General features: G+C 42.8%; 2 protein-coding genes and 1 pseudogene across 2 annotated transcripts; all 3 read right to left on the bottom strand.

The window, feature by feature from the left end:
* Nucleotides 1-1,693: 1,693 nt before the first annotated feature.
* On the bottom strand, nt 1,694-6,993 carry LOC148361723 (guanine nucleotide-binding protein G(I)/G(S)/G(O) subunit gamma-10). The gene is made up of 3 exons (XM_088342475.1): nt 6,821-6,993; nt 6,273-6,399; nt 1,694-2,462 (listed from the first exon to the last, which is right to left on the bottom strand). The coding sequence occupies exons 1-2, from the start codon at nt 6,908-6,910 to the stop codon at nt 6,274-6,276; spliced, it is 216 nt and encodes a 71-aa protein (XP_088198601.1). The 5' UTR covers nt 6,911-6,993; the 3' UTR covers nt 1,694-2,462; nt 6,273.
* On the bottom strand, nt 5,440-5,578 carry LOC148361724 (5.8S ribosomal RNA; annotated as a pseudogene).
* A 7,163-nt stretch (nt 6,994-14,156) lies between the features above and the next one.
* LOC148361722 (uromodulin) lies at nt 14,157-22,305 on the bottom strand. The gene is made up of 10 exons (XM_088342936.1): nt 22,245-22,305; nt 21,355-22,152; nt 19,588-19,925; nt 19,516-19,543; nt 18,214-18,422; nt 17,153-17,304; nt 15,399-15,641; nt 15,164-15,323; nt 14,234-14,327; nt 14,157-14,176 (listed from the first exon to the last, which is right to left on the bottom strand). Exons 1-10 carry the CDS (start codon nt 22,303-22,305, stop codon nt 14,157-14,159), a joined length of 2,103 nt encoding a protein of 700 aa, XP_088199062.1.
* Nucleotides 22,306-23,940: the final 1,635 nt, after the last annotated feature.

The following is a 23,940-nucleotide window of genomic DNA, read 5'->3' as shown; positions in this document are numbered from 1 at the left end:
GTGGGAGGAAACCGGAGTGCCCGGAGGAAACCCACGCAAGCACGGGGAGAACATACAAACTCCGCACAGAAAGTCTGGAGCTGGATTTGAACCCACGACAGGTTCCCATGACATGAACTGTGCCGCACAAGCGTTAACCACTGCGCCGCCGTGCTGCCCTATATATACTGTATTGTATATATATTTATAATACCACATTATATACTTTGAGAAGGAAATTAAATGTTTTTGAGAAGTATGTTACAATTGACAAGATTGGATGGATTGAGAAATGAAATTGTGAAAGACAGAACTGGAGTAGTAATGTAACTGAGTGAGCGTGTTGATAAGTACTCGGTTGGTTTGGACACATGGGGAGGATGCATGGGGAGCGAATGTTTAAGAGGATCTACAGAGCAGAAGTAAATGGAAGACCAAGAGGAAGGCCGCGGTTGACGTGGATGGATGGTGTTATGAGTGCATTGCAGGAAAGAGGGCTAAATATAGTGGAATCTAGAGTTCTTGTTGGTGATAGGAAGGAGTGGAGAGGTGTTGTAAAAGGATAGTGGGATGTTTGGACGTGTTCTAAGGGATGGGCAGTGCACATGTATGATGCGGCAGGGGTAAACCAGTGAAAGCTGTCGGGCCGTGCTGTTGAACAGAAGAGTGTGTTCTGTCACCCTGACCTGAGTGACATGGCAACTTTCTCGTGTCCCGTTTCATCTGGAGGGACGAAAGCATGACCAACTTGGGTGCCGAGGTGCTTAACTTCTTTGGGTGTTTGAGCATTCAGATTGGCCATGTTCCAAAAACTTTTTTTGCCAATTTTTCCTTTTTATTTTCTTTGTTTTTGTATGTGTTTGTCTTGCTGTCAGTCAACCCTCTCAAAAGATATGACCAGGGTAGATAGATAGTATTATATCTCCGAGCCATAGGTAAGTGCGCTGCGATGGGCTTACTGCTCATTGTCCAGCTCATCTAAAAAGAGGGAGATCCTTTACAGTAATGGCGGATAATATAGGTGCTGTATCTGAGTCAGATCGGAAGGTTTCTCCTGCTACTGGTAACGATGCTTCATGTGAGGGAGAACCCACCTACCTCCACCTAAGCAATAGCTTGGAAAAGGATGGGTTCTGCTGGACTGTACTTGCCCAAGACACACTAGAGAAAGTGTTGCCCTGACGACTCATAGGCAGGCAAACAATGGATCTGTGAACAATACCTTCTCCTAGTGGCATATTCAGTTGAATAAGGGCTAAACAATTGAAAAACAAGTTAAATAAAAGTATCCGTCCACAGGTAAAAAAATCTTGCCAATTGGATTTGTTTTTTGTTGTAGCAACATATCGTTTCATTATTTGCACCACCTACCCTCGGTGGGAACAGGAGTGGTGGAACCTGTCCCAGCTGTTTTCGGGCAGTGGGCAGGGGACACCCTGAACTTGTCAACCAGTCGCCTGGCACACAGAGATAGACAACACACTCGTTCAAAACCTGTTTTTGGAATGTGGGAGGAAACTGGAGTGCCCAAAGGAATCCCACACAAGCACAGGGAGAACATGCAAACTCCACACTGGAAGGTTGGTAGCTGGATTTGAAGCCATGACCTCAGAACTGTGCCACGGAAACGCTAACCACTCAGCTGCCATGCTGCCTTGTAGCAATATATATATATGATTGCAAATTAAGATCACAGAAAACAAAAAACCTCCAGTGTGTGAAAAAAGAAATTTAATTTCTAAAAACGTTACTCACAGTAGCAGACAGAAAAAAAGAGGGTAGCCTATTAGGTTTCTGGCATGTGAATCCACTGATTTTGGTGAAAAGGTCACATAAAAGGTCACTTCAGCGACATATATAAACAGGAACATTTTGATGCTTTTAATTTTTTGAAAGCTGCTATTAAGCTATTTGCATACAGTATATAAAGTGGTGTATATACAGTAAGTCACTGTCCAAATCGTGTAAGGCATGTGGTTTTAAAGATGGTTAAAGAGTGCAACAAATAAAAGCAACAACAAAACAGTCTGTACCATTCGAGTGTCTCAATAGGGAGGAAAGCATCAACAAAGCACACCACAATATCAGAAAAGTGGATTATACCTCATAAATAGTCTGATGTCTCAGGTTCAATTTTATGCATCTTTGTAGTGTTTGAGTAAGATCATTCAGTATGACACAACAGCACTGGCATTAAATGAATACATGTGTTTATCCACTCCACTAATTGCTAAATAACAATAGAATTCTGGAGCTCAAATGTCAAACAGAAACTTCAAATGTGTTAGTAAAGTTTGTTGTGGACTTCCAAGGTTTGGTGGCAGAATAAATGGACTGATAATTTTAGCAAACAAATGGATCCACCACAATCCTGAAAATATCCATCGTGGGCCCAGAGGGGGACGCTGGCAGATCTATGTTAAGTCAAACTGACGACAGCCTTCGTTGTACTGATTTGGAAATTCCTCACCGGTCCAGCCAAGCTGAAAGAGTAGAAAGCACAAGAAAAAAAGTATAAAACAATAAAAAGTTTCAACAGTCCAGTGTTGCTGCATTGCAGTCCTGAAAGTGAAGCGACTTTGAAAATGGGGCGTTCAAGATCAACACCGACCACGGCATCACGACTATTGGTCACCATTTTCATATATCTCTGTAGTTTGTACTCTTCTTTGTAGCTACGCCTGGACGATAGGACGATAATGATGATTATTAAAGAGAAGGGAAATAAAAACAAAACAGTCAAAATAGGCGAAAAAGACTAAGGATAACACTGCATACCCACGGAAAGAGTCTAAGACAGTTGTTTGGAGGTATTTTGGAAACAGAGTCCAATAGGAAAACAAGTGCGGCAGCGTCTATTGGAAACTTTGCCGACCAGGTGTGGCCACAAAGACGATACGATAAATTGATTCCATTGTTTTAAAACAATATCACCGGTAGAATATATTCACCAGAGCCATATCCCCCTAGTGGGATGTGGCTAGAGTCAAGAACAGTCCGACTCTTTCTGGGAGATTGATACCGAGGAGGGGATTCCCAGCCCCCTCGCTCAAACCAACTGATGAGTTGGGAGTCATTGGGTAACCAAACCCCTCAATACCGGTAGAATATACAGATATAAAAACAATTCAACCCCAAATGAGTGTTAGCGGGAGAAGCACCGGGCCATCAGACCAAAACAGCATCATTCAGCGTTTTTGGGTTGTTTTTTAACATTGTGATGCAAATTTTGTTTATTGTTCATGATGATTGTGAATGCTTTGTAGTAGTTTGTCACAATGCGCCTTTGTTCTCACATTAAAGATTAGTTAATGCAGCATTTGGTAATGTAAACTTTTATTGACTCAGAGGGAAAAATTAGACTTAGTGTTTAAGATGTGATATTCATCGATAAAAAATATGAAGTCAAGTCAGTTTGATTTGTATAGCCCTTAATCACAAAGAGTCTCAAAGGGCTGAACAAAGTGCTGCAGAAATACGGAGAGAAAAAAAAACAGAATATAGGTAAATAAAATAAAGTTAAAAGAAAAATATAAATAATGACATGTTTAGCTCAACATAAGAAATTTTATATTGTAATAAAAAAAAATTTCATATCGCCCAGGCCTAGTTGTAGCACTCGTTTTAGGTATAGTACACAGCACAGCAAATCTGGTGGTCAAATATTACACTGTCCCATTGGGAGAAAAAAATAAAATAAAAACTGAAAATAATGGTGTCTTTAAAGCAATGTAAGGCATTGAAAGTTTTGATAGAAGCTATTTGTTATCTTTTTTGTACTGTTGTAATGCTATGTCACTCCATTAAATGACATTAACGGTTCATCTGGCTGGAGTTCCAAAATGTTTTTACTTTTTACTAAGGTATATAAATGTAATGTGTTAATTATTTTTTTAACACGCATATTTCTTTTAGTAGATGTTTACAAAAACACTAATTAATTCATGAAGTACAGGGGTTGTGAACCTAAGGCTCACGTGTCTATTATGGTTCTATTCATGAGTAGGTCAGGTAAGGTATCGGAGGACGCAGCGCTAAGGCCCTTCGCCCGTGCCCCAGCCCTGCATGTATTCTCCCAGCTGCAAGAGGCACGATACACGCGGGCGACCCACTCGGCAGTACAGCCTCTCGGATCCCTAATAGAAAGAATTCGATGAGCTGGGTCCTCCGGCGGGAACCGTACCACATGTCCGTAGAAACGCAGCTGGCGCTCCCATATAACAAGCAAGGTCGATAACACCAAGAACCTGGGTACATTTGGCTTGAAGATAGAAAAAAACGGCACTAGTCCTATTTTGTTTCATGCTGAACTAATAGTCATACATGCAAAACAGATAATACTAATATTGAAGAGGTTCAGTCCAGATTATAGAAGACACAGTTTTAATTACAGTTTACTGTCGGGGTGTCACACAAGCAGATTCCGTTTAGGCTAAATAATCCTTTATATGGAAGCCCATTAAACAATTTTGGTTAACTGTTGAGATGCTTTTTGATGAAAAATAAGAAACCAAACTTTAAACCAAAACAAGCATTTTAACCAAAAGCTCGAGCAAAGCACCTAGAGCAATTAAATTGGGAGAGCCGTACACAGCGGAGTCTGCACTGAGGGTAAATACGTAGGTATCCTCGTTTGCAGTATTTTGTGATTTTTTTTTTTTAATTTTTTACAAAATTACTTTGCTTGTACCTTGTATTAAAACTATTATTTAGGACAATAATAACAGACAAAATGAGCCTCAACACTCTTAAATAACTGCGGGAAGGATTTTAAGTGCTACATTTATATGGGACACTCAAGCATTACTATTATTTCATAGACCTAACGAAACCATCAAGCGTCACACAGTGTAATAAAATGCGCTGAAAAATTAACTTGTCTGGAGAGTGGTTTTGGCAGTTTTGTTTTGAAATACATGGTGTGGCTCTCTTTCAATAATAATAATTATATATATAATTTAATTTTTTGCTTTTATGGCTGAGTCAAAAAGGTTACCAACCCCTGATGTAGTACATTGTGTTTATGATGTTTGAAAAAGATAATTAGCACTTCGTGGTAGTACAAAAAAAAAAAACGTCATTATAAAGTTTTTGAATAATAAGACAAATTACAAAATTACTGAAAAGTGCATTTTTAAAATTCTTGAAGGTTAAGAAATTTGTACCTACAGTGGGACCTCGGTTATCGCGGTTAATGGGGACCAAAACCCGCGATAAGTGAAAATCCACGAAGTAGCGGCGCACCTTCAAAAAAAATAAAACATTTTTTTTTTTAATTATTATTTTTTAGACCCGGTTAATGGGGACCAAAAACACCTGCAAAAAGTGAAAATCTGCGAAGTAGCAACGCCCCTTAAAAAAAAAAAAAATTATATATATATATTTATATATATATATATATATATATATCTCATCTCATTATCTGCACCGCTTACCCTTATTAGGGTCGCAGGGGGGGCTGGAGCCCATCCCAGCCATCTCCAGGCAGTGGGCACCCTGAACTGGTTGCCAGCCAATCGCAGCTGCAAATCACATTAGTTCTCGCATCTAGCTGCGTTCTTCATCGACGCACGAGCCGAGTGATCCACCGCTAAGAGTCGTTCAGCTGGGCGATTTTACGTCCGCCCGGGACGATCGGAGACAAATTCAGGACAGGATTTATACTTGCCCCGCACCGCGGGTACTTTCGGGCGCGATACGCACGACACCGACACAGTTACGGGGATCCCGCGCACGTACGCCGACTTTCGCCCGCTGCGCACGGACGGCCGCCTGTCATCGCGCCGCGCTACTGGGGTCGTCGGACGAGCGGGCTCCCCCCAGTTACGGGGGTAGCCCGATCATGCCCGCCGCCTTTTCTCGCATCGCGCCGTGTGATGCCGCGTCCGCCGAACTCGCTCCTCCGCGCGGCCCGGGAGTGGAATTTTTTTTTTTTTTTTTTTTTTTTTTAACCATTACAGACCGCGAAGCTCTGAAGCCGCAAACGTCGAACCGCGAAGTGGCGAGGTCCCACTGTATTCAAGTAACACGAGGCTCCTTCTAAGGGTACCCCTAAGCTCAAAAACGTTGTGAAAAGCTGGGCAAACAAAAAAGTTTGGTCACTTTGAGACTCCAGAATTTGTAATTCCTCGTACTTTGTTGCACTCGTTTACGGTTGCACTAAACATTAAAAGCGGCATCGAGTGGTAAATTATTAGATGGTGCCCCTTTAAAGCTTCATATTTTGCATCTCGTTGAATTACGTAGGAATACAATTACTGGTAATCCATTCTGTTTATGATATGTGCAACCACCTCAGAACAGGGAGCAGGATTTGGGTGGTCTAAAGGGATTATCGCTGGAAGGGACGCCGACCAGGAGCGGGTCCTTGGAAGCGTTTTGCATGCAGAAGTTTCTCAACTCGGCAGCAGCCTGGGACACCTGCAAGCCACAGACATAGTTAGCACAAGGGAGCAAAACTTGCAAAACTTCCGGGTCTGAAACTGATTTTATGCACGATTAGCAAGCGACGCTGCAACACTACGCTTACTGTCACAAAGCAACACTTTATCGTGGACGAAATTTGATTTTCACTTGATTTGATAGTTTTCCGTTGTACGTAAAGCAACTTTACCAGACACGGTATAACATGTGTCGAATGATGAAACTTGACAACTCAGAATTAAAATAGCAATGTTAAAGAGCGATGCAATGTGCAGCATGTTTAAGCTAATTAGTTTGCTTTCTATCGTCCATCACGGGAATGAGTTTATTCCCTTTTTGTCGCCGCCATTCAACAACAGCGGTGGCTTTAGCTTGTTGCTCTTTTGGGATTTGTGTGTCAGGGTCGGCCGCTTGGTACCTTGATCCGCCGGATGCTGGCCTCCATTCGGAGCTGCTTCACGGCCCTCTGGGCGATGATTACGTTGTTACTGGCGTTGTTATTGGACATGACGACGGCTGTCGTGGAGGAAAAGTCGGCAGCTTTTTTGGAGTTGTACACGTCCCCCAGCGAGAGGATATTGGTCCTAAACGCACGGATGTATTTTACCCAATCGGATCCTGCGGTTGCTGAAGTGTCCCTCCCAATTGGCCCTTCTAATTGGCTTCAGGCATGTCAATCAAACTTCATGTGACGTCACGGTAAGTCAGTGTTCTTTAACTTTTGAATACACAGAAGAACCAGTGGCGGTGCTACACTAATTTACTCCGTGGGCGAGACCACCCTCGAGGTGGCACAACGTTGGAGACCCCTGTTCTGGACAATAAGGCGCACCTAAAAATTGACCAGAAACCTGAAAGTGGGCCATGTAATCCGGTGCACCTTTACTACTGAAAAATACAATGGATACAATTTGAATTGCATCGGTACAATTAAACGATAGCAACTGTTCTGTCTTTGAGAAACAAATAGAGTGGTGTCCGTGTGCCCACTTGTTGTTAACATGTTAGAAAAAGATTTGCTTAATAGAAACAAAAGAGAAGTGTAGAACTTCGATGGCAGCTCAGATGCCATTTTCCAATTACTTAATGATCATTATATTTTCAATGAAAAAAGAATCAGTATTAAATCAATCAATACATACCCTGTATTTACCTGGATGAGATCAATACCCTATCCTTGTATTGCCCACTCCTACTGAAAAGTAGTTGACACTTGCTGTCAAGTAAAGATGAAGCCACAGTTGCTAGTATTACTAGTAAATACAGTACAAAACTTAAAAATCAATCAGTCTGATTAAAACCATAAAAATAACATTCTAAACATTCAAGAATGTATACACATGGTTAATGTAAAAAATGTATGCTGTTGTCACAAAAAGCAGTTAAAGTCTTGTAGAATGCTAGTTTATGGAAAACAATACCACCAAATAATTTAGTGCATTGAAGAGTTTTTATTTTATGGAATATCCCAAAAAATGGTCAATTCCTTTTGTTCTTAGAGGGGGGTAAATAACAACACTGTCTGAATTACTATTCAAGTTTGACAATATAAAATCCTCACATTTCTTTAAGCTTTCGTTTTTGTATTTCTCAAACACCAAATATTCAAGGAGCCATTCAAAACAAGTTTTCTGTATCATGTGTTAACACAACTCTGCTGTTGTATTTCTGACAGACTGACTGAACTTGTTTTGCTAGTTTAACTTGATTCTTTTTTCAGGAGAGAGTACCAGTTAAATTGTCTGTTTGCTTTTGAATGCATGTGTGGAAGTCCAATGCTGTTTTATACAGTGATCCTTCGTTTCAAAATGAACATAAGCAAAATCTGTGAAGTAGAAACTTTCTTTTTCTTTTACAATTATTAAATAATAAATGCAATGCATCGAAATCCAAACGCTAAACCTTTTTACAGGCCCAATCATTTGCTTAACAAATAAAAGTACTGTATATAAAACGCATCATCATGAAAAAACCCTCTCGCCATTACATCACCCCTGTCCCTCAGTAACTCCACTGGCTCCCAATCTACCATAGAATCAATTACAACATCCTGCTCTACACCTCTGACCTCCTTCGTATTGCCCTACCATCCTGCACCTTCAGATCATCATCCTCCCTCCATCTCACTATACCAGCTGCCCGCCTTTCAGCCACTCTGCCCCCCAGCTCTGGAACTCATTGCCGCCTGACCTCAGAAATTATGCGACCCTGTCCACCTTAAAATCCGGACTCAAAACTCACCTCTTCAGACTTGCCTTTTCTTGACCATCTGCCTCACATACTGCTGCACCCTTTGTACTCTAATGTGTTTTATTTGCTATTTATTACTTGCTTGTTTTACGCTTGTTTTACTCTTGATTTATTGTTGTGGCCTACTATATGTACAGCGACGTTGGGTATCCTGAAAGGTGCTTTAAAGTACAATGTATTACTATATTATTATTATTATTAATATTATACTGTAAACATTTATGTGTTTACGACAAATAGCTACTACCTTCAGAACTGTATAGCCAACTAGAATGCAGAACACCAGCTCAGTAGCCTAGATGGTAGTGTGCCCGCTTTGAGACTGGGAGGTCGCTGGTTCGTGCCTCGGCCGAGACATACCTAATTGGTATAATGGCGGCGCCCTCTGTTGGCTGCGGCTGCATCGACTCGCTACAACGGGTCAGGTGTATCGACATTTCGTTCTGTGTACATTGTTACAAAGAATGACAATACAAAGGAAATTATTATTATTATTATTACTACAATACATACAGGTAATGCATACCCATGAAGTAGCGAAACCCTACAAAGTAAACCACTGTATCACATTATTCGGTAATGTAAATACGCACTATTTTTCGCAATAAGACACGTGGGGTAGGATCAAATAAGCATATGCTTCTTCCTATTCCTTTTTGGATATGTTAGGTTCCGTTTTTTTTGTTTTTTGACTTCTTGTTTTGTTTTTGTTTTCTCATGTTCGAAATAAAGTTTCATTCATTCATTCATTCATTAATTCATTCATTCATTCAAATATACTTGCATACTCAAAGGTGGGGTGCATCGTTTGAGGTGTTCTTAGAAAGTTGAAGGTAGAATATTTTCGCGATCAAGTATGTGATAACAATGCACAACTGAGTTCAAGGAGCTTTTATTTGTTTATTTTTCCTGCTTTTATCTTACTTTTACCAATGCTGTTCCAGGACTCGCAACACATTGGGTAGGAGGAAATGGGGGAGAGGGTAGGGAAGTTGGAGAGTGACTTTATGCTTGTGTTTTGTAGTTTTTTTGTCAAGAAAACAGTAAAAGTAAGATAAGGCCTATGATAAATACCCTCCAAACGCCAACCCGAAAAGATGGAAAAAAGAAGTTTATTCAAGCATTTCTAAGCTATACAGATACTCATGAATGGTTTGACTGAGGCTATGATCATGGCTTGACAATTTGCTACTCTCTGCTGTCATCTCCTGGCTTAAAGTCATAATCGCAGCCAAGTACCAATACATCTTTTTGTTGGCGTTTGGATTGTATTTGACACAGGCTAGGGCTGCACATTTAAGGGGGGAGAAAACCCCCCTCTGATTTTTAGACCAGTACTGCGATTTTAATGCAATTTTTGTTTTCAAAAGAAACGTGTATTTTCTGTGCCAGTTTTTTTGTGAGTACAGTACAGTACTTAATCACATTGACACTTTTTAACCTTAAAAACAGCGCTCTCTTCTGGACAACTTTGTTAGGGTTACTGTCTGCTGACTATTACCGGTAATTACTTTTTGATTCTTCAATCGATGTAATCATCCATGTACCTACAAACCTACCCAAAATAGAATAGATATAACTTCAAGCTCATTAAAACAGTGCTTTAGTCTTCACAATTTTCAGAATAAACATTTTGTTTTGGGATTCCACCATAACGACTCAACGAAGCTCACACGGTGTGTATGGCATAGCGTGCTGCTTGCAAACTTTTCCTGTCCTTTATTGGCAAGTGCCATGTATTTTTTTTTTTGTAAAATGCTGTTAGTCATTTGGTCAAATATGTGTTGTAGTACCATGATATGGACACAACAAAATGCTATTCAACTGTGGAACAGCAAATATGTTCGATAAATTGTTCTCTAATTTTGATCACCAGTGTATGATATCGGTTGTGTTTCAGTATCATAAGCCGGAAATGTCGTACAGACTGGGGCAATGATTTTCTGTGCTGTGTTCATAGCTACCTTTATGGGTTTCCTGTCCACTGCCCTGCTCTCAGCAGACTACACCATGATGTGTCACGGTCGCCATGGCAACCAGTCTGCCGCACCCCCGAACTCAAGCTGAAGCAGATCAGCTGATTGCTGGTCTGCTACTTAAGGCTGGGTTGTGGGTTTGGCGGGCGCTGGCTCTATCATTATATACACATTCCCCGGTCTGCTATGCCTTGTCCTGTTTTAGTTTTTAAAACATTTTCCCTCTGTTATGCCCTGTCCTGTTGAGTTTGTGCCGGAGGAACTCTGTACCGTTCTGTTCTGATTGTAAGACTGTTTTTGTTTGTCTTGTCCCTGACTTTTGGACAACTTTTATTTTGTTAAATAAAACTTATGGATCGTCACGCAATTGAGTTCTCCCTTCCTGCCTCCTGCCTCCGTTCTGGTCCGGTCACCCCTTCCACTCCGCTCCGTGACAGAATGAGCCAGCCAACATTTGAACTCAGGGGAGAGAGCTGGAGGACGCCGTTTGGCACGCACCCATTGAGGTATCCTTCCCTCCTCGTTCGAACCACGGCCCCGCCCATCGCGGCCATTGCTGTGCCTCGAATGGGGTCCTGGGAAGAATTGACGCCTGCCTGTTCGACTCTCATGCCTGCCTGGCCGACTCCCGTGCCGATTGCCTGCTATTCCGTCTCCCCTGCGTGCCAGTCCGACTCCGACTCCGTTGCCCGTCGGGCCGACTCCGCTGCCTGCCGGGCCGACTCCGACTCCGCTGCCTGCCGGGCCGACTCCGACTCCGCTGCCTGCCGGGCCGACTCCGACTCCGCTGCCTGCCGGGCCGACTCCGACTCTGCTGCCGGGCCGACTCCGACTCTGCTGCCGGGCCGACTCCGACTCTGCTGCCTGCCAGTCCGACTCTGCTGCCTGCCAGTCCGACTCTGCTGCCTGCCAGTCCGACTCTGCTGCCTGCCAGTCCGACTCTGCTGCCTGCTAGTCCGACTCTGCTGCCTGCCAGTCCGACTCTGCTGCCTGCCAGTCCGACTCTGCTGCCTGCCAGTCCGACTCTGCTGCTCCTGTTTTGCCAGTTCTGATTCCGTCTGTCCTCTGTGTTTGCCGGTTCTGATTCTGTCTGTCCTCTGTTTTTGCCGGTTCTGATTCTGTCCTCTGTGTTTGCCGGTTCTGATTCCGTCTGTCCTCTGTGTTTGCCGGTTCTGATTCCGTCTGTGCTCTGTGTTTGCCGGTTCTGATTCCGTCTGTCCTCTGTGTTTGCCGGTTCTGATTCCGTCTGTCCTCTGTGTTTGCCGGTTCTGATTCCGTCTGTCCTCTGTGTTTGCCGGTTCTGATTCCGTCTGTCCTCTGTGTTTGCCGGTTCTGATTCTGTCTGTCCTCTGTGTTTGCCGGTTCTGATTCCGTCTGTCCTCTGTGTTTGCCGGTTCTGATTCCGTCTGTCCTCTGTGCTTGCCGGTTCTGATTCCGTCTGTCCTCTGTGCTTGCCGGTTCTGATTCCGTCTGTCCTCTGTGCTTGCCGGTTCTGATTCCGTCTGTCCGCCGTGTTTGCCGGTTCTGATTCCGTCTGTCCTCCGTGTTTGCCGGTTCTGATTCCGTCTGTCCTCCGTGTTTGCCGGTTCTGATTCCGTCCGTCCTCCGTGTTTGCCGGTTCTGATTCCGTCTGTCCTCCCTGTTTGCCGGTTCTGATTCCGTCTGTCCTCCCTGTTTGCCGGTTCTGATTCCGTCTGTCCTCCCTGTTTGCCGGTTCTGATTCCGTCTGTCCTCCCTGTTTGCCGGTCCTGATTCCGTCTGTCCTCCGTGTTTGCCGGTCCTGATTCCGTGTTTGCCGGTCCTGATTCCGTCTGTCCTCCGTGTTCGGCGGTCCTGATTCCGTCTGTCCTCCGTGTTCGCCGGTCCTGATTCCGTCTGTCCTCCGTGTTCGCCGGTCCTGATTCCGTCTGTCCTCGTGTTCGCCGGTCCAGTTTGCCTGCCGGATCCCCCCAACCCTGCCTAGCGTCGAACCATTCCGGGGCGTGAGGTAGTATTTTTTTTTTTTTTTCCTTTTTTGGGGACCTCAGGAGCTGTCCCTTAAAGGGGGGGCTCTGTCACGGTCGCCATGGCAACCAGTCTGCCGCGCCCCCGAACTCAAGCTGAAGCAGATCAGCTGATTGCTGGTCTGCTACTTAAGGCTGGGTTGTGGGTTTGGCGGGCGCTGGCTCATTATATACACATTCCCCGGTCTGCTATGCCTTGTCCTGTTTTAGTTTTTAAAACATTTTCCGTCTGTTATGCCCTGTCCTGTTGAGTTCGTGCCGGAGGAACTCTGTACCGTTCTGTTCTGATTGTAAGACTGTTTTTGTTTGTCTTGTCCCTGACTTTTGGACAACTTTTATTTTGTTAAATAAAACTTATGGATCGTCACGCAATTGAGTTCTCCCTTCCTGCCTCCGTTCTGGTCCGGTCACCCCTTCCACTCCGCTCCGTGACATGATGTAGTATGCCACAATACTGTTTTTCCATTACCCTTTAGCCCAAAAAACTAGATAAAGAGAGAAAAAATACTTTGTGTGTCATTCAAGTTTTCCCTATTTTTTGTTGGTTGAAAGCACAGCTGCCATGAGTACATTTTTCCCATTTAATTGTTAATTTTCATCAAGACTGGAGGGTTTCCCCTCTATAAAACTATCATGACCCTGCCTCCATTCCTTCATCCTGCTCACAGTCAAGACCTTTTAGAATATGATCTGGAAATCAAGGTGGTCTTGATTGTTACAGCACAATTATGCTCTATAGATTACCCTTTTCCCCACATTTATGTTTTTTATTAGGCCTTTCTCAACAAACATCACATCACAATGTTAAAAAACAACCCAGAAATAAAAAGGGATTGTGGGTTAAAATAAAGGTTTGTAGGACACCTGTTACCTAAATAACTTTGGATGTGTCTTCCATAAATCATTTCAATTCATTATAATTGCATGTTTTCCTCTCATAATGTTATTATTAGCTGTTAGTTATCGGTCAATCTAAATGTCGTGACTTGTTCTCAAAAATGCTCTGAACATTGAAAAATGTAATATCACCCAGAGTGACTCAGTCAAAAATTAAGGTGTCATGTTTGACCCCAATCAGTCCTTTCAAAGACACGTTAAGAATATTACTAGAACAGCTTTTTTCCATCTTCGCAACATTGCTAAAATTCGCCCTATGCTGTCTCAGTCGGATGCGGACATAATTCATTTGTTTGTGACCTCCTGCCTCAATTACTGTAATGCACTATTCTCTGGTCTCCCAAAGTCCAAAATCAAGAGCCTTCAGCTGGTACAAAATGCTGCAGGAATTAGATCCGGATTAAAGCCGAAATGGCAAGATGAGACCTGTCTCACAAAAAGAATGTTTCAATTTTTTTTTATAATAGCTTTCCTGACATAACTTATTGTACAGCGTACACAATTTTAAATAATTAAAAAAAAACGTATAGAATGGGGAAAACGTATAAGTTGTCAGGTTGAACAAGGGAGTGAATAATAATAATAGTTTTCCCTTAATGAAATCCTTCTGTCATTCATTTACTGGATGTTACTCGGATGACATTCCCCCTGAAAACAAAAAAAGGAATAGGGGCATAAATGCCAACACAGTACATGGTGTGAAACCTGAGTGAGTATACTTACAGGTAATTGGACCAATGGTGAGTGGCTTCATTGGGATGGAGTTGAACATTGAGCTGCGTTTCCTCCTTGTGCAAAACTACCAAGTGCAAGTGAGTCAAAAACATTTGGGAAAGATTAGAATTGTGTGTAGAAAACCTGTAAATCAGACGTGCTTCTTAAAAAATGACCTAGTCAGAACGATCTAGCCACTACAAAAAAAATGGAGATTCAAGAGCAGTCTAGAATTCGACAAAAGTTTCATAATTAGTGGAATTGAATGCTCACATTTTTTCTTAAAGCACGCTTGAATAAATCAAATATATTGAATCAAAATAAAAATATCTAATACAAGAGTAAACACCAAAACTCAATTCAAGTCAGTCATTTTTTTTTTACTTGCCAATGTTTTTGTCCAATAGACCTCTTACAAGAAATAAGTATCATTTTATTGCTGTAGTGCAGTTTGAGTGATTGGAAAAAATAAATACCCTGTACTCAAACAAGGTAAATACTTACATTTTTTGGTTTGCAATAAAAATCCCAACATATAACAAAGTTGTAATTTGATAACAGTATTTTTCATTTATTCTTTTGTAAAGCATATTGATGAACTCCAACATCATACATTTTAGAATATAATAATGTAAATGCAAATATTACATTACATTTGGACTCAATCTTTAAATACTTATTACATCATAAATATTTTTTAACTAATAACTGTAATAAATTACACCTTACATCTACAACATTTGGAGTTCTCCAATTTGCTACTGCTACTAAGCAACGTTGGTGTCTTTACCGAAATGCTGCATTTTACTTCCATATATCAGCTTGTTTCAACAAATATAATGCACTTAACACATTCCCGCAATCTACGTAATGAGCAAGCACCCTTGCTGTAAATGAAGTAAAAAGCAATATATTACTCACCGGAATGCAAGAGTAGCTCCTCCGGTCACACATGCTAATGTTGCAATGAAGGTACACATTTTGGTGTTCTCCTTGAGGCAGAAAGAACAGGGCTGTGAAATGAGCCCTCAAGGATAAGCCGCTCTCAGCTATGGACACCTGTTGGCGGTCAGCCGGACATCTAAACCGGCCAAGGAAAGATAGGTGAGTATAGCCATTTTTTAGTGTTTCCACAGTGATCCCAGAAAATGCATACTTGTTTCGGATGAGATCATATTGCTCAGGGTCCGAGGGGTTGGAAGAGTGGGAAGCAAAGCAGTCCTCTAAAACAACTGCCAGGCTTGGATCCGTCTTGTCTACAGAGATGCCCACGTATAGTGGTGAGCCCAACGGAAGGGCGACCATACCCTCTGTGTAAGGATTTGTGTAGTTTGAGGTGCGGAACAGAACCATGGATACTTTGGCTTTGGAACCCGAGCCAACAATTCCACCACCCACGCTGGTAAGGAAAAGCAAGCATTATCATAAACACTCTGTCTCTGCTGTCATGGTTGCAATTGAAATCGATTTTTTTATCAAATACTGTAAGACATGACATACAGTAATCCCTCGTTTTTCACGGGGGTTGCCTTCCCAAAAGTCCTGCGATATTCAGAACTCGTGAAGTAGAAACCTTTATTTATTTATTTGTTTAGTTAGTTTTTAAATACTCTATTACTGTATTATACATTGAAACTAAAGAACAACCCAATTTTAAAGGCTCCTCTATTTGTTCAACGAATAAAAGTATTGTACTTATAAATGTTACGAATAACTTCTCTACTATTAAATTATAATTTTAATAATAATCTTGCCGGCAGCACGGCTGATGTGTGGTTAGCGCGTTCGCGGCACAGTTCTGAGGTCTTGAGATCGAACCTTCCTGTGTGGAGTTTGCATGTTCTCCCCATGCTTGCATGGGTTTCCTCCGGGCACTCCGGTTTCCTTCTACATCCTAAAACATGCATTTCAGGTTAATTGGCCGGTCCAAATTGTCCCTAGTTGTAAATGAGCGAGTGAGTTGTCTGTCTGTGTGTGACCTGCGACTGGCTGGCAACCAGTTCAGGCCCACTGCCTGAAGATAGCTGGGATGGGCTCCAGGGCCCCTGTGACCCTACTAAGGATAAGCGGTGCAGATAATGGATGATAATGAAATCAAATGAAATGATCTGCAATTGCAGACACGATCCACTTTACTTCACTTGATGCTTTCCTGCCAACATGTTGACATTATGGAAAACTGCATTTACTTTCCAGTCGGTAACCCAAAAGTTGAAAGAGCCATTTTAAACCAAAATCAAAAATCATGTCTGGAGCCACAACAAATTAAAAGCCTTATACGAGCCTTTTAAAGAAGGAAACATGTACTGTATACAGCTCTATTTGTTGTAAAACAATAATGTGTTCTGTTTGCCCTTTTACAAAAGCTATATATTTTTCCATTGTCAAATATTTTTGAAAAACGCCAAGGAGCCACTAGGGAGCACCAAAGACCTGCATTTGGCTTAAAACAAGTTTTGCGTGTCGAGAAGTACAACCGAGTCGGCGATAAAAGCATCTTCTTCTGCCTTTTGGTGCTTGTCGGTCCAGAGTGTGTTGTTGACATGATTGCTTTTGGAGAAACTTGATGTTGTAATGTAGGTTTGCCAAACGGTTTTATGCATATTTACAACTCAGAGCGCAACGTCGTCGACGCACAAGCAGAAACAAGCAGAAAAGGGGCGGGGCGACTGTTTAGCTCATCTGAATGCAGAACACAATGTATGATGAAAATCTACGATGTAGCGAAACCGCGATAAGTAAACCACGATACAAGCGAAGGGATTACTGTAAGGAACTTGGATACGTATAGCTATTGATAGCAGCTAATGACTCTCAGTGCCTAATTGTAATGTAATTTGAAATTATCCAGAACGAGTTTTCTTCTTAGCTTGACTTAGCATTGAGACTGGTATCTGTGTGTCAACTTACGCAACATTCGGTACAAGAGCCACATCTAATACACTCCCGGCGTCCATCGGATAGACACATGAAAAAGGAAGCCGCAAACTGGGAGTGAAGGATGTGTTCCTCAAAGGGTAAAGAAATAAATTGTTGGAGTAAATGGCATGAGTGCTATTAGTCTGAAAGACAGATAGTGGTTTGGATAAGTATCATTTACAGCATTAGTCATACTGTACATAAAAACGCTTTCTAAAAGAATACCATAAAAAGGCCCGTTTGGCGTTATCAAGAAGCCACATGGGAGATACAAATAATATATAGTACAAGGTTCTCTGGTCAGATGAGACCAAAATTGAAAAACGTTTTGGGCTGGATGCAAACGTTGCGTTTGGTGTAAGAGTTACACTGCACCATCCCCTTTGTCAAACATGGTGGTGGCAGCATCATGACTTGGAATTGCTTTTCTTCATCAGGGACTGGAAGGGTCGTTAGAGTTAATGGGAAGAAAATCTGTTGGAGTCCGCGAGAGACCTAAGACTAGGGCGCAGGTTCCCTTTCAAACAGGACAAGGACCCTAAACAAAAAGCAAAATCTACGATGGAATGGCTTAAAACTAACAATGTAAAGGTGTTAGAAGGGCTAGGCTCAAGTCCAGACCTCGATGCTATAGAGCATTTGTGGAAAGATCTGAAAAATGCTGTGCACAAACCATCACCATCATACTTGAGCTGTTTCGTAAGGAAGAATGGGCAAATATTTCAGTTTCAAGATGTGCAAAACAAAGAGAGACTTGTGGCTGTGATCGCAGCAAAAGGAGGTTGAACAAAGTATGAACTCAAAGGGGCCAATATTTTGAACTTTTGATTTGATTATAAAAATGTTTTATAAATTTGGTTTCTTTCAACAATTTGGTCTCACATGTTGTTGATTCTTCTTCAAAAAAAAATATCAATGTTTGAGGCTTGAAATACATTATGGCAATATGTCAAAAAGTCCTTGGGCGGACGCAATACTCTTGCAGGCCACTGTTACTCCATTTATGCAGGCATCAGTTATTCATTATTAGTTTTGTTGAAAAATATTTTTACCGTCAGATGGTTCCCGCAAGTGTCTGCCTTCGCCTCAACTTCGTACCACACAACATCACCTTGCGTCCAAGTCCAGGAACAGCTGCCAACTGCCAGGTTGGCTGTTAGTGGGTTGTAGCCAGCGTTTCTTACGCTAACTGAATCCAGGCCCACTTGGATATTGTTGGGGCCACATATAAGTCGAGAAGGTCTGAGTGAAGGTTCTTTGTCTGAAAAATTAATATAAAGGTGCTCCACTTCATTAGGTTATAAAATTATATCTAGATGAACTAAATCTTATTGATCTCTTTCCCAACTGAAAAGATATCTTGCGACCTATTTGGGATTTTTTGTTACTGCTAAATGTTATTGCACTGTTTTTTTTCATTGCACCATTACTGTAACTTGGGCCAGACTGTAAGCACAGCGCTGTAAATATTTTTTTCCTATTTATTCTGACAGTCGTTTAGGTCTGTAGCTGAATTCCTTTCTCTCTCTTTCCATCTCTCTTTCTTTATCCCTCTCTCTTCTCTTTTTATTTTCTCTTTCTCTCTTGTTAATTTTCTCTTTCTTTCTCTGTCTCTTTTTGTATTTCTTCACTCTTTTCTCTCTCCCTCTCTGTCTCTATTTCCTTTCTATTTATTTCCCTCTTTTTTCTAATGTTCTCCTTTTCTCTTTCTCTTTCTTCTCTATTTCTTCTCTTTTTCTGCTCTCTCTTTTTCTGTCTGTCTCACTTTCTCTCTTTTTTCTGTCATTCTTGTTATGATTGCTGATTCGGGGAACCTGTGGCTGCCTCGTTGGCGCCAACAGCCCTGGTCGCTGATTGGCTCCCTGACTCTTTTTAAACCCCTGTCTTCCAAGAGGAAGCCATCAGACCGTCTGCGAACATATGCTCTCAGCTAGGCAAGCTTTGTACTCTCCGACATTATCCTGCCCTGTTTTCCTGCCTGATACCTGTTGCCGACCTCTTTTCTGGACCCGTTTCTGTTTAGCTCCCCCGTCCTGGCCATTGACCTGTTTTCTCGCTGTCAACGACTACCCTCGCTCGGCACGGAATCACCGCGTTCCTGCCAGCTGCTACCCAAGACCGAGGATCATCGGATCGTGGAAGCAAGCACTGCTCTCTTTCTTAATAAAAACAGAGTAAAACGAACGCTATTAGGTCCTGTCTCCGTTCCTGGCTTGTGGCAGAACGCTCCGACCACAAAATTAACTCGGCGAATGCTTCCACAAGCGCGGATTGGGGGGAGCTGGAAACTCCCTACGCTCTGCAGCTGTTGCACCGGACAGAGGGCGGGGTCTGGCGATGTCCAGTGACGTTACCGGCCTTCAACTGCTGTCCCAGCAAAATCTACGGAGCATGCGGCGCCAGGAGGAGCAATTAGCTCAGCTGACTGAGCTCCTGTAGCGTCGGCTGTCGGCAACGGCCCTGCCTCCTGGGGGCTCTCCTCCTGCCGTGCTGTCGCCTTTCCATCCCATTCGGCCCACGGACTCACCCGCCATGGGAATTGCTGTGCCTCGAATGGGGTTTCTGGGAAAATTTGGCGCCGACCTGTCCGAGGTCCCCGTTGGCCTCAACGCCGCGCCCGTCGGTCTCGACGCTGCGCCCGTCAGTCTCGACGCCGCGCCCGTTGGCCTGAACGCCGCGCCTGTTGGTCTCGACGCCGCGCCCGTCGGCTGGCCTTCCACACCCGTCTGCTTGCCTGACTCTTCTGTCCGCCAGTCCAACTCTTCTGTTCATCAGTCCGACTCTTCTGTTCATCAGTCCGACTCTTCTGTTCGCCAGTCCGACTCCTTCTTCTGCCAGTCCGACTCTTCTGACTCTTCTGTCTGCCAGCCCGACTCGTCCGACTCTCCCGTCTGCCAGCTCAACTTGTCCGTCTGCCAGGCCAGCCTCTCCCTGTTTTTGTGTTTGCCACGTCTTCGGAGGCTGAGGTGGGGCCACCCTCCTCGGGGGCATCAGTCCATTCTGGAGTGCAATGTATTTGTTTTTTGTTGGGACTTCTGGAGCCGTCCCTTGAAGGGGGTTCTGTCACGGTTGCCATGGCGCCCAATTGGTCCCCGCCGTGTGGCGCCAGGTTCTGTCACGGTTGCCACGGCGCCCAATTGGCCCAGCCCATGGACACCAGCTGAAATTCGTTGACAGATTGCTCCCTGACTACTTAAACGCTGTCTTGTGAGTCGCCTGGTGTCGGAGCGTCTGTGCAACTCCTGCTGAACTCTGTTGTGATACGTCAAGCCCTGTGAATCCCCGTTTTTGCCTGTGTTTTTGCTCTTGTTTTGCCAAGCCTTGTGAATCCCCATTTTTGCCTGTGTTTTTTGCACTTGTTTTGCCAAGCTCCGTAAATCCCCGTTTTGCCTGTGTTTTGCTCCTGTTCTCTTCTCGCCCCAATCTGTTTGATTTTGACCACTTCCTCGTTCCGATCAATCTACTTCCGCGACCAATGTTCCCCGGATCGAGTGTGCGCTCATTCCTTTTCTCCCAATAAACTGTGAGTAATGTTACGCGAGTGGGTTCTGCTACCTGTTTTCTGTTCCTGTCCTGACAATTATATCTCCATCTTTTTACCTTTTTTCTCTTTTGCTCTTTATCTATCTTTTTCTCCCTTTCTCTCTCTGTGTCTCATGTTTTTCTCTTTCGCTCTCTGTCTCTATTTCTCTCTCTATTTCTCTTTGTTGCCCACCCTCTTTCTTTCTCTCTTTATGTCTCTCTTTATGTCTCTCATTTTTCTCTTTATTTTTGTGTCTAGCTCTTCTTAACACTCTTCCACTCTTTCCCCCACTCTATTTCTTCTTCTATCTCTTTCTCTTTTTTCTTTAAACAAATAGTCCAGCCCCTGTAAAAGTTTTTTCCTACCATGTGGCCCCCAAGCTCAAATGAGTTCGACACCGTTGCACTGTTTTGTTAATTACAATACATTTCAATTCAATTCATAAAGATCTCCCAGACTCCCATTGTAGTTTTATTGTTAGGGAAAAATATTTATTACCACTGGTGGTGGTCGCTGACGTTGTTGCTTTATCTAGGATTGTTGTTGAAGCGTTAGGCTCAGGTGTTGTAAAATGATTTGCTTCATAAACCTCTGAAAACAAAGCAGTTCTGTTAGACTAAATGACATAACTCGATCACCAGACCATGAATTGATTTCCTTTGTAGCCTACCTGCGCAGTATGCCCGGCAACACGTCTGAGGTTTCAACAGTTTGTAGACATAGTAGCTAGATACTGCTGTTGGACAGAGCTTCACATGAATGCGACTGATTGAACTTCCATCAAATTCACAGCATTCACTGCTCCAAGTATTGCACACAACCCGACTTAAAATTTCACCAGACTGTGTGGGATGAGGTTCTTTTAGTGTCATAGTGACATGGCTTCCACACTTCATCCCATTTACACATCCCTCGGGAATACGTGCGTTGTTTTGTCCGAGGAACAGGCGATACCAACCATGCCACTCAACATCTGTGTCAGTTTTTGAGGGATTTGTTAATCCAAAATGTGTTGAACGCCAGGCATCGTTCAGGACAGTGTATATCCTACAAGGGTCAGCGCAGGTTGTCCCGTTATTTCCGATGCAGTCCATGCCCGGTGGACAAACTTTATTGTTTCCACAGCCTAATTGGACTGATTCGGAGTAAGACCTGGTCCTGGAGAGTGAGGCTGGCTTTAAGCATTCATAAGACCCTGGTAAGTTTTGGCAAAGGAAAGGGGGCCTGCATGGTGAATCAGAGCGCAAACACTCATCAGTGTCAACGCAGCCTCTACCAGGCACCCACTCATAACCTTCTCCACAGCAAGAGCCATCGTTACAGGTTAAGGTATTGTAACACATAACACCGTCGCCTTCAAAGCCGTCTTTGCAGATACATGAGAAGCCAGGGAAGGAGTCGTCTCGTTCATTTAATTTTTGGCATTTTGCTTCTTGGTGGCACACATCACAGCTTGAAACATTTAAACCTAGGGAAGTTAACGCATGTGTATTTCTATTTTTCATCACGGTGTGAAAGTAAATAATTCCAACATAGATAAAAATAAGGCCAAGACTGTACCTGATCCTCCTGTAAAAAGCTGCAAAAGCAGAAACAATATTACACTTCTGGGAATCCTCATACTGGCCACACGTAGACCTCTATGAGAAAATTAAATAAACACAAAAAAGTATCATAATCACAATTTATAACTCTTTTTCTCTCCCCTAGCTTACCCAAGTAGGACCTAGGATCTGGTCGTCATGGTTTAACTGAGGGAAGAGTGAGTGAATTTATGGTCCAGGCGTCATAAAAAGTAATCATTTGTCAACTGTAAATGGTGACTGCTGATACTGATAAAGGATTTAAATAAAAAATTACATATTTATGATAATTATTTCCCAAAAGAAGATTCTAAACAAAAGAAACTGATGTTATGGTTCTCAGTCATTATCAGACAAACTTGGAAAGACAACAGTAAGTGATAAAAGTTGTACATTCTTGTGCTAATGTTAGGCACACCCCAAAGTACATCTTGTACTGTATATACCAGGGACTGGCTACCCAAAAAGTTGAAAGAGACATATTGGACAAAAAAACAAAACAAAATGTTTGAAGCCGCAAACATTTTAAATTTTTTTTTAAGTCTTTTAACGAGGGCCCCACATACTGTATATGTACTCTATATCTATATTCATGTTCTTTCTCCTACAGAAAACGTATCGTTTTACATTTTTGAAAAAGCACCAGGGAGCCACTCTGGAGCGACAAAGAGCCGCGGGCGGCCCCAGAGCCGCCTGTTGGCGACCCCTGGTGTATACAAAAATATCATTTTATTTGCTAAGAATTTCTTGCCCATTTTATTTTTTAAAATGCTTTGTCTAAATTATATCTAGATCACAGGTGTCAAACAGGCGGCCCGCGGGCCAGATCAGGCCCGCTAAGGGATTGAATCCGGCCCGCGAGACAACACTCAGAGAAGCAAAAAAGAAAAACAACCTGCATGTTGAAATATGTCAACCTGATGTTGCCAAAGCCAGGTGCCTCTCACAAAGACACTGTACTTGTATTTATATCTCTCTCCCTCTCTCTCTTTCTTTTCCACCCCTTTTCTCCCACTCTGTCTCTTTCTCTCTCTGTGTCTTTTAACCTCTTTTGCTCTAACTTCCTTTTTTCCTTTTCTCTCTTTTCTCTTTCTCTCTTCCTACCCTTCTCGCTTTCTTTTCTCTTTTCTCTCCTTCTGTCTTTCTATTTCTCTTTGGATTTCTTTCTTCCTCTCCCTTTCTTTTCCCCTTCTCTCACGACTTTTTGTCTTTTGTTTCTCACACTCTCTCCCTCTCTCTCTCTTTTTCTTTCTTTGTCCCACCCTCTCTCCTTTCCCTCCCTCTTTCTCTTATTTCTTTATCCCTCTTTTTCTTTCTCTTTAATCTACTAGTCCGGCCCCAGACAGAATGTTTGTTCTATCGTGTGGCCCCCGAGTTAAAATGAGTTTGACACCCCTGATCTAGATGAACTAAATCTTATTGATCCCCTTCCCAAAACGTGAAACAACTTGAATCATGTAGAACAAAGAGTTTGCTCACCCAAACCTTTTAGATTTAATTTCCCCCTATGTTGGAACTCAGAGCCTTCGCTCGGAAAATGTTGGTTTTAGTAATTCCAAGAGCCAAAAAGAAATCCGCAGGTTCAAGGGCATTCTCCAATTGGGCACTAGTGCTGCGGAATCCTTTTCCCATCTTAGATTCAATCTGCAAACTCAGTGGTTGTGTTTATATCT

This window comes from Urocampus carinirostris, chromosome 8, assembly GCF_059441175.1.
Source record: "Urocampus carinirostris isolate Australia breed hairy pipefish chromosome 8, RoL_Ucar_1.0, whole genome shotgun sequence".
In the NCBI taxonomy this organism is placed as follows: Eukaryota; Metazoa; Chordata; class Actinopteri; order Syngnathiformes; family Syngnathidae; genus Urocampus; species Urocampus carinirostris.
This window is presented reverse-complemented; position numbering and strand designations above follow the sequence as displayed.